Below are 10988 nucleotides of genomic sequence, written 5' to 3'. Positions count from 1 at the left end.
GCAGCGCTGTCGCCATCTCGCCTCTGGCCCGCCTATATCAGATAACCCGATGTGATTGATTGGTGAAGCTCAGATAGAGGGGCATATTTAATGAGCATCATTACTCGACACCAGAGTAACTCGCTGAGCAAATTCAACTTGTGCTCTCGCGAGAACTCTGGATTACCAGGGTAGGGGGGACCGGGAACTTGCATTGAATTAACAACACTATCAACTATTGTACAGAATAAATGGAATAGTGTTAGGTTGAAGTTTTTATTTTTTTATTATTCATGTCACATGTCAAAATCATCAAATAGACTATTGTCAATATAGCCTTCCTGAGTTCCAATGTAATCCTCACAGGCTGGAGGATGTGCATGAATTCTTGGTTTAAAGCTTTAAAAAGAGGAAAGGGAATAACAGCAGGCCAGTTTTAACATGATCACTGCAGTGGACACAGAGAATATTCCGGCTGTGTTCAAGACTGTTGAACACACTGTACTGTACAGGAACCTCAAATTATTTCCAACCCTGTCTTACAAAAGGAGGTTTATGAGTTGCTCAAAAGCCAATAAATCACAATATAGGACAAAATAATCGCAACAATCTTTTGGCCAAGTTGTGTAGCCCTATATATTAATAATTTTAAAATAAAATAAAAATACAACACTACAAAAACTGAAAATATAGGTTGTAAAAATTAAATTGACCTTGAGACTATACAACAAATTGAACAGTCTGTATATCATCCTTTATTAAATGGCCCTAAAAAAAAGTCTCAAATTGTAACAGTCTATTCTCAATAGCAATCTATTATATTGTCCTCACTCTGCTGGGCTGCTGAAAGAATGTCCTCCATTAGCGATCGGGGCGAATTCACGACATGATCACTACTCAACTTCAACGTACTCTGCATTTCATCTAGATCGAGTATGTGTAGTATCATGGGTAGGCTAATGTCTTTGATACAGTGTAGATCACTGTCTATTCTCTCATCAGATGTGCACACAGATCCTTTGTCATGTTGTTTGTTGAGGCATCTACTCTGCACCTCATCCCCCCATCTGTTCCCATTTACATTTAAGACGAGAGTGGAATCGAAGTCTGTGCTCTCAGATGTAAGTGTTCTGAGTTTCAGCAAGAGTGCGCAGGCTTTCTCACACACGGGTCTGTCGCAGTCAAACAAGCTGTTAAACAGCAAGTCAAACAGCCCAAATTCTTTCAGTTTGCTCAAGGCCTGCATCAAGTGCGTCTTTTCAGAGGAACCAAAGTTCTGGACTGCGTATGGACAGCAGGTCAGTGTCTTCTCCATCAACACTTCTGCCAGCTCCAGTGTGTGCATTTTCACTTCCCAGTCAAAATCGTTGCATCCCAGTGACAGGACGGAGCTCAGGAACGGGTGCACAGCTGTTACGAGGTGTGATCCTTTCAGCCATGATGTGAAGGCTTTGACCACCGCTCTACGCGGGAACCCCTCCGTGTCCTGAGAGAGAATGGTCATCATCTGCTTCAAAGCCTCCTCCTAAAGTTAAACAACACAGGAGATTAGACTGATAAAAAAAATAAAACAAGAATATCAACATGATGTCAAGTGTCCAAACATTAAAATGATCAATGAGCTACAATTGGGACACTTGACAAGTCCACTGAGGTCAGAATGGCTTTCTTCACACTGGTCGTCCAAAACTAATTGTTAGATTCTTTTGAGTGTAACATGTTTGGTTTTTGTGGTCCAAACTACTGCTTCTCAGCTGGTGGGATGCAACAGTCAGTGTTGAGATATTGCTAAGTGAACAATTCACTGTTTATCGATTGTTTATCTTGTTTAATTGTCCAGGACCATTTTTTTAGTCTTTTGATGAAAATATTTAAAAAGATATTTAACTTGAAAAAATATGAGATGGAACGAAAAAAAATATTTAAAAACTTTTAGCTCTCAAAACATTTGCATTCCCCTGAGAAACTTTGCCTTTGGTCGCAAACCACTCAAAAGGTTCTCAGGGGGGACGCAAACATTCTGCGAGCGGACATGGGGGGGGAACGCAAAACATCTGCAAGATAATACAAAAGCACTGAAAATAGAAATATCATTTTTCCTCCCATCTTACATTTTCCATCATCATGTCCCTTTGTGGGCTCTGTGATATAGCAATATATTAATAATTAATTTTGATCATGTCATATTCACACATTTTAGTCACTTTTGACCAAAATTGCACCCAATTTAGATTATAAAAATACATTACTTTACAAGAAAGTGCAAAATTAAACCAAATATTGAAACATTATCCCCTGGTTTGACAGACAAGGTTTAACCTAGTCCCAGACTAAAATGCATGTTTGAGCCATTTGAACTGAAAGCAACAATGACATTGTTTTGTCTCAAGAACCAGTAATGGGTTTTTTTCTAGGGGACGTTACTTAAATGTCCTAATTGAACTAAGGCCTAATCCTAGTTTACTCTAAGCCCTGTCTGTGAAACCAGGCCTTCATGTATATGTTTTAATAACTAACATTTTTATTTTCACTATTATCACTAATTTTGGCATGGACTTTGTCCTTTGTAACTTGCATATTGACCACCAACAGCTATTTTGCACACTAAAGTAAAATTAAAAAACGCATAATAGGTGTCCTTTAATGTAAACATGAGAAGCAGTCATCTGTGAAAGAGATTTAAGCCTATAATAAAAAGACCTATATGTCACTGGTCATTTTGTTTTCTTACTTTCTTTTATGACAGGAACAAACAGATTTTAAAATGTGGGATTGAGGGGACAGGTTCTACATTGATCAGAAACAAGCAATTTCATCACTTGCAAAAGAAAAATACAGGATCATCCTAAAGATCATATTTGAAAAACTGGATTTGACCGAACTGAGTAACTGTCTCACCAGCAGGTTGTTGTTGCTCACAAGCACCGTATGATGGAGAGAAGAGGTAACTGCCTCCCCGACGACAGCCACAGCACTAGCTCTTACATAGCCTTCTGAATCTGCCAGTGAAGAGAGGAGAATGGAGACCATGCCGCTGGTGTGGAGAGCTTCAATGAAACCACTGTTACCTGGGAGAAAGAGACAAAAAGTACAATTACAATGAAACCTATCCCTAAAATACGCTGCAGAGCAAAAGATGAAATAGTAAAAGCATCACAATATATGCTTGTGGTACCGTTGAGGGCAACAGTCAGCTGGGTGATGAACTCTAGTGTGGAGTCTCTCACTTCCCATCGCAAATCACACAACCGTTTCTTCAGTACGGGAAAGAGATCTGCAGAATACACATGCTCACTTCATGACCATATACTGTGATGTCTTTTGATGTCGATCTGTTTTTGAAATGTGCATGATGTCGTTGCTGAATCTTCCAAAACAATATGATCATTTTTGTATCTATTAATACTTTCTTTCTTCTGTGGAACACAAAAGGAGATATTTGAAGAATGTTGGTTGCCAAATAGTTTCAGTTACTTCCATATACACGTATATACATATACACGTATATAAGTCAGTGGGACCCGAAACTGTTTAGATACCAACATTCTTCAAAAAAAAAAAAATCTGCAGAAGACAGAAGGTCATACAGGTTTGGAACGACATGATGGAGAGAAAATGATGACAGAATTGGTTGGAGTATCCCTTTAAATGATAAAGGAATTATGTATTTGTTTGATTAAATGTTTTTAGATAGAAAATTTCCATATTACATTACAAATGAGGCTGAAGTGCTCCTCACCATGGCTGATAAACTGCAGGAGATCAGGGAAGGGCGAACACACAGAGATCCAGCTCACAGTGGCCTGATATGTTTTCTTCAAGACCTTGGAAATCACAGGAAGCTTCAAGTAAATAAGGAGTTTCAACAACAGATCTGCTTTAAAGGCAAAAAAGTAATATTAGCAAGATATAAGGAAGTGTGCATACTTACTGTAGCATGGGAATCTGGACTCTTTAGATAGTCCAAGAGGACACCAAATATGTCCTTCCTTATATTCAAATTTTCTATATGTAGAAATATTAATCAGATATTACAGTCAATACCAATTCAATACCAATCACTTTCAAGGTCAATGATGCCAAAGTCAGTAGGCTCTGGACTCTGGACAGTAAGGTTTTTTATATATATTTACACTTTATAATTTTTTATAAATTAATACTTTTATTTAGCAAGGAGGATTATTAAATTGAACAAGTGTGACTGTAAAGATGTTTCAAATAAATTTCAAATAAATGCTATTATTTTGAACATTCTATTCATAAAAAAAAAATACTTAAATGTATCAGTGTGTCCACAAAAATATTAAGCAGCGCAACTGTCATCATATCAGCATTTTAGAATGATTTCTGAAGAAGACTGGAGTAATGATGCTGAAAGCTTTGCCATCACAAGAATAAATTAAATTTTAAAATATATTAAAATAAAGAACAGTTATTTTAAACTGTAATAACATTTCACAATATTACTGTTTTTTACTGTATTTATGATCAAACAAATACAGCCCTGGTGAGCATAAGAGACTTTAAAATTATTTCAAATTACCTTTAAATCTTTTTAACGGTAGTGTAATTATGCATAAACATTGTGTATATTGATAATGCTATCTTTTGTAATTATGATGTTTTACTCATCCCAGTCATTTCAATATCAACATAAGGTGAAACTCAAATTCTATCTGAAGGAGTCTTTACCTTCATACATGCAGAGAGCACCTAATGTATCAAGGCCACACCTCTGAACCTTGCAGCAGCCAATCAGATGAGTGGAGGCATTATTTTGAATCAAAGAGGAGGAGCAATGCCCAGAGCAAATCCTCAGAAGCAACACCACAGAGCTGGTGACCGAGTGAATGCACATGCCTTCAAACTGGTATTTCTAACAAAAGAAAGGTACACATTTCATTGTGGAATACACATTCTACCATATTTAAATCCATTCCACAGACTTTACAGCAAAATCTGCAAGGGCAATAAGCAAAAAAACACAAATCTGAAGATTGCATCAAGACCAGCCTAAGGAACCATTTACACAGAACGTGTTGTTGCTTTCAAAAACGCAAGACACCGCACAATAGTTTTCAACTGCAGAGAGAAAAGAGAAAAAGCGAGCTGCGTTTAGAGATAAAGTTTGGAACTTAAAGGATTAGTTCACATTCAAAACTTTTTTACTGATAATTTACTCTGATAATTTTATGTCATCCAAGATATCCATGTCTTTCTTTCTTAAGTCGAAAATAAATTAAGGTTTTTGAGGAAAACATTCCAGGATTTTTCTACACAGAATGGACTTCAATTGCAACCAACTATTCCAATGTTCAAAGAAGGTTCAAATGTCCGTCTCAATGCAGCTTCAAAGTCTCTACACGATCCCAGTCGAGAAATAAGGGTCTTATCTAGCGAAATGATCGGTCATTTTCTAAAAAAAAATAAAATAAAATGTAGAGACTCTGAAGCTGCATTGAGACGGACATCTGAACCTTCTTTGAACATTGAAATAGTTGGTTGCCATTGAAGTCCATTCTGTGTGGAAAAATCCTGGAATGTTTTCCTCAAAAACCTTAATTTATTTTCGACTAAAGAAAGAAAGACATTATCAGCAAAAAAATTTTTGAAAGTGAACTAATCCTTTAAACTTTTAACTTAACACAATCTCCTTAAAAAAAGGCGTTGCTTTTTGTGCGAGACACTGTAAAAGCGCAGTGAGATTCAGTGCAACAGTCAAAGATATCCATTTAGTGCACGTTTACATAAAAAAACAATTAATAAGTAGCACAGTGGGAAACCTAAAAACAGGTTCAGTGTGCACCAGCCCAAAGAGAGTCTTGAGAGTGAAGCAAAAGCCTACTTACTGTGTATGCCAGATCTTCTAGACTTGATAAACTCTGCATGAGGTGGGAAATACATGAGGCTTTCTGGGATAGCTGTTCCTTTAGGGCTAAATTCATCTTTTCTGCTGGAGATATGAAGACATCTGTAAGAATAACTGCATGCATGGTTTTTACAATATAAAGGCACAATTTAGTGAATGTGTGATACCAGTGTCTTGAGACTGTGCTGACACACACTGCAGGGGGAGCAAGACGATATCAATGGCCTTCCTCTTTAAAACCTCAGGACTAAAGGATAAAGAGAGAGAGAAATAAAGAGAAATAACACAATACATAACTGGCTGCCATTTCAAATGTGTGTATGTGGCATAGGGATGGACGATACAAAAATCTTGTAATTTAATATCACGTTAACAATACTTATTTTTGCCGGAAATATTAGATAGCATTAAAATTTCACAATTCTCAATACAAATTTTGATATCACAGCGAAGCTACTAGCCTAAGTAATGTAAGTAAAAGGTCTTCAAGCCTGTACTGTAATAAGTCAGTCGGAAGACAGACATTATTTGACATCGCCTTGCATGTATCTGACAGTTTAATCGCAATAAGACGTGAAAGAGAACTCAGTTAAGTATCCACATGCTGTATGTGATCGTTCAGAAAACCACCTGTCAGAACAAATCACATGAATGTTTAAACTGGTAAGGCTTGAAAGAGCATGCCAATAATAAACTTTCACGCTGAACTGCAATGTCACATGAACGTAACCCCGATAGAGATGATCATTTCAAATTTTTACCAGTCTATCACCCATCCCTAATGCTGCACTATGCATATGTGAAAAGTCTTCGGTAGTCACCATTTCTCCAGCTTTATGATTAGTGCAGCACACTGAAAACTCTCATTTTTGTTTCCAGAACCCAACATGGCTTCCAATAATTCCTCCACTTTATACTCCGATTGTCCGAGCAGAGGCGTCCTGCAACAGACGATAAACAATTCTCTGCATCCTTGCATTACACTGATACATATTTAAGAGAAGACAATAAAACGTGTACTTTCCATGAGTAATTTAAATAAACTATAATATAATTTTTACACTCATTTTAGCTTTTTCTTTTCTTTTTTTAAATATCACTTTAACTACAAACAATCAGAATTAATTAAATGTAACTAATGAAATATGTAAGGGATAATGTTATGTCATTATTATGGAATAAACCTAGATGCAAAGCAGAATTAATGATTTTTTTTAAGCATTAACATTTATATTCTATTATAATCTTTTTTTTTTTGGTAATAAAAATATTTTGCTCAAATTAATAGATACATAAAATGTAAGAAATGTCCTATTCAACTCACCTCACAGCAGCTTGAAGAACAGCCATCAGAGGCTGAGTCAATGATTCAGACCCCCTGTTGATCAAGACTTCCAGCGGTACTAGCACATCTTTCCATAGCGTACTTCTGATAGGCTCTCCACACTGAGAGGGAACCGATGACAGAAGCCGTAAACCCTGGAGGACCCGAGGATGATCATCTGAGCTTAAAGCCTCAACTACGCCATTCATAATCTCTGAGGAGACCGAGACCCAATCAGGGCTCAAAGATGATTCTCTTGATCCCACAGCATCACTGCCATTGGTCATGTTTGATGATGTGAGGAACTTTAGGATGTGCACTAAAAGCTGATTAGCCAGACAGGCAACAAACAGACTCCCGTCGTTCTGCAGCTGGAGAATCACTTTGATGAGTCCTGTGGATAGAACGGAATATAAGACTAAAGACTTGAAAAGACTAAAGATCAAAAATCTTTTTTCATGGTTTCATCTGAGCCCAAACACCAGCTAACAGGCAACAGTATAGAATTAACATAATTAAAACAACACAATGCAATACAGTGTTTACTTGTATGTGATGACCTCTCATAAATGTGAAATACAAAGTGTGAATGTTTATGTTAAATCTTTATGTATTGTTAAAAGGTTTGGGGTTGTTACAAATGTTTAATGATTTATTAATAATAATAATAATAAATTATTTTTGAGGATCTTCAGAAATCATTTGAATATATATGCTGATTAGGTGCTCAAGAAACATTTAAAATTATTATTATAAATGTTGAAAACAGCTGTGCTGCTTAATACGTTTGTGGAAACTCTGATAAAAAAAAAATCAGGATTATTTGATGAATAGAAAGTTCAAAAGAACCACATTTATTTTGAATAGAAATCTGTTGTAACAATGTAAAAGTCTTTACTGACACTTTTGATCAATTGAATGAATCCTTGCTGAATAAAAGCATTAATTTAATCTGCCATCTAAATTAAAGTAGTCCTTACAATATTATGTTGCAATTTTTTTCATTTGCTGGTCCATAACTCTCTTATCATAGTCAATTTTTATGCACATTTGGAACTTTCTGAATCATTTTGGAGTGGATGATATATTATGACAATTCTCACCGTTTCCACAGATGAAGTCCAGAGCTTGCCGGTGTTTCAGCATATTCAACAGCCCCTGCAGCCAGCCACTGCGAACTGAGGCATCCTCCCAAAGATCACACACAAACCAGGCTTCCCGCTCAAACACACACACCAAAAGACCTCCCTCCTTATTTCCAAAAACAGAGAACTCAAAAACATGATGTGACTGGAAAACACTACAAACTGCAAAGAATACCATAGTACTTTTTGGGGTTAGTGCTAGACTAGTGGTTCTCAACCAAGGGGCCTCTGCAAACTTCAAAGAGGGGCAAAAAAACTACTTAAAATTATTTACATAGAAGAAAATACAGCCTTTAAAATAAGATAAGACATAAAATTCATTAAAAACTGACATATTTCTTACTTTTAAATAAAATGCAGTTGTTGAGGGAATTAATGAAGAACCAGGAACATTTTTACTTAAGAACCACAGACTTGGAAAACCTGAATATAAATGAATTTTTAAAGTGTGATATCTAGACCAGGAAAATTCATGTAAATTAATAAAATCCTAAAATGTCATGGCCATTTTTTATAATGAATATACATTTTTCTTGTTATGTCAAGCTTTAAAATATTTGATAGGGTAGAAATTGCTATTTAAAAAAATAGTATTTCAAAATTGCAATATAATCACAAATAATGAGAAAAGTCATGTAAATTAATTGGTGTAAATGCATAAACTCTGAAAACTGGAATTGTGGAATTATATTTTTGACTTATTTATAATTATTCTATTGAATTAATTTAATATATTGCCAATCCTAGATTCAGTAAATAAAATTTGAAAACAAGCATCATCCAGAAATATTTTGGGTGGCCTTCAAATATTTTCTAGAATATTGGGGGGGTCTTGAAGTCAGAAGTGTTGAGAACCACTATCCTAGACTACTGTAAGCGAGCAAATAATATGTCACTGATATTGTGACAATATAGTGGAAACTATCTCACCTCAAGCAAGTGGAAACCCTGCTTGGTGCCAGCCAAAAGTCCAGTGAGTTTGAGGGTGAAAGACAGGATAGCAGGATCTGTAGTTTTAGACGTACAGACACTGGAAATGAACTCCTTGAGGCACGGCTGATGTTGCAAAAGCACCTGTTCATTACCTGAGGAAACACATAGTAATCACTATCAGACAGAATGTGCAGCACATATGCATGTACGTATATTGTGCGTGATATGCGAGACCCTAAGAATGCTTACATGTTTCAAGCTCCATTTGGCAGCTTGTTTTTTATCCTGTCAGTAATGTGATTGTCTCAATAATTAAGACACGCAGGTATAATTGCAAAAATAAGTGTAAATACTAGCATTACTGATGTATCGAGAGGATCGATCCTCACATAAAAATATGGATACCAAATGTTTTAAGTAGTCATTTTCTTACTTATTGTAAAATTAACACACAAAATAAACTTAGTGGGGAAAAATTAATTGACAGCTTTCATTTTTTCAACACACTATATTAAAAGCAAAGCTAAATATGATATTCCTTATGCTTTGTGAAGACTGTTTCAAGTTCTCTTAAATTAAAAGTTTTAATAATATTATTATTTATAATATATATTTAAGCCTATTAAATGTTAAAATAATAATGGATTTCAATTATACTGTAATGTTGAATGACTAGAATTGCTCATTCCATCCCCAGAAATTGAAAAACAAAAAATATCAGAAACAGTATTGGTATCGATGATACTGATCTTCATTCATAGTACTTAGTAATAATATGCCATTTAACAAATATTTAAAATATACCTTGCCTATGCCTAATCTTTATTGTTTTTATGTCAATTTGTAGAGTCAATGTGAAAATTAGTTGACAGCACGATAGATAGATAGATGTATAGATAGATAGATAGATGGATAGATAGATAGATAGATGTGTAAACACTGATAGTTGTGTAAACACTAAGTAAAATAATTTAATTTCCCTCAAACACTTACAAGCACAGACATAGAATATATTACTCTACCAAATCTTGTCTCAACTAGTCAAAAATTGGTATCAATTTGATTCCAGTTTACTCACTTTGGCTGTGCAGCTCTTTGAACCAATCGAGCAGCTTCTCTAACGAGGTGTCATCAGGCGGAGACTGCTTCGGGTCGGCCAGTACCAGACAGACCGCTGGTAGCAAAGATGAGCAGTCACTGTCCATGATATCAAAATCCCTGAGTCACCAGCACATCAAATCCAACTGCAAATGGCAACAACAAGAAGTTGCCTTGATACAATCACAACAGGGTAACGTTACGCCAGTATGGAGAAACGATTCAAACGTTTGTCTGAGTCTGCATCTGTACACTACAATAAGTCATTCAAAAGCAAGTGGAAAAAACATCTACAGTATTGAAGGAAAAACCACCCTTTCATGTATCACATTTAAACAGTTTGGTGTCAAAGTTGGCTGCACGCTGCACTTACTTTCGCTTTGTACGGCGTGCTGGAAAGGACATAAAAAAATACGAGCAGAGCGTTGACGCTCCCAGCTACGTATGCGCAAATTCTGCGCACTTTAATATTCTCCAATACAGTAACCGCCTCTCATTCGATTCACACGCATGGTTACAGAGCGGACGCTAAAGAGTTCCTAACTGCGCAGATAGGAGGCAGACAGCATCAATATTGCCTGACGCATTTCTATTAGTTGTCTAACTAAAATCAAACATACTGCATTAAAAATTCAACGAT

At 35.9% G+C, this 10988-nt stretch overlaps 1 protein-coding gene across 6 annotated transcripts; it reads right to left on the bottom strand.

The window, feature by feature from the left end:
• Nucleotides 1–243: 243 nt before the first annotated feature.
• Nucleotides 244–10801, bottom strand: brat1 (BRCA1-associated ATM activator 1). Of its 6 annotated transcripts, none has more exons than XM_079853212.1 (14): nt 10722–10801; nt 10329–10521; nt 9248–9402; nt 8276–8423; nt 7173–7566; nt 6670–6789; nt 6016–6095; nt 5829–5932; nt 4672–4855; nt 3911–3984; nt 3719–3803; nt 3155–3253; nt 2878–3047; nt 244–1504 (listed from the first exon to the last, which is right to left on the bottom strand). In XM_079853212.1, exons 2-14 carry the CDS (start codon nt 10453–10455, stop codon nt 782–784), a joined length of 2463 nt encoding a protein of 820 aa, XP_079709338.1. In that variant the 5' UTR covers nt 10456–10521; nt 10722–10801; the 3' UTR covers nt 244–781. The 6 variants fall into 6 exon arrangements, with proteins under 6 accessions (XP_079709338.1, XP_079709342.1, XP_079709340.1 ...); XM_079853216.1 differs by having other exon boundaries at nt 5829–5929; XM_079853214.1 differs by having other exon boundaries at nt 10329–10494; nt 10722–10781.
• Between the last annotated feature and the right edge of the window lie 187 nt (nt 10802–10988).

This window comes from Squalius cephalus, assembly GCF_949319135.1.
Source record: "Squalius cephalus genome assembly, chromosome: 2".
Classification (NCBI taxonomy): domain Eukaryota; kingdom Metazoa; phylum Chordata; class Actinopteri; order Cypriniformes; family Leuciscidae; genus Squalius; species Squalius cephalus.
Note: the sequence above shows the minus strand (reverse complement) of the source record. Positions and strands in the feature narration are given on the sequence as shown.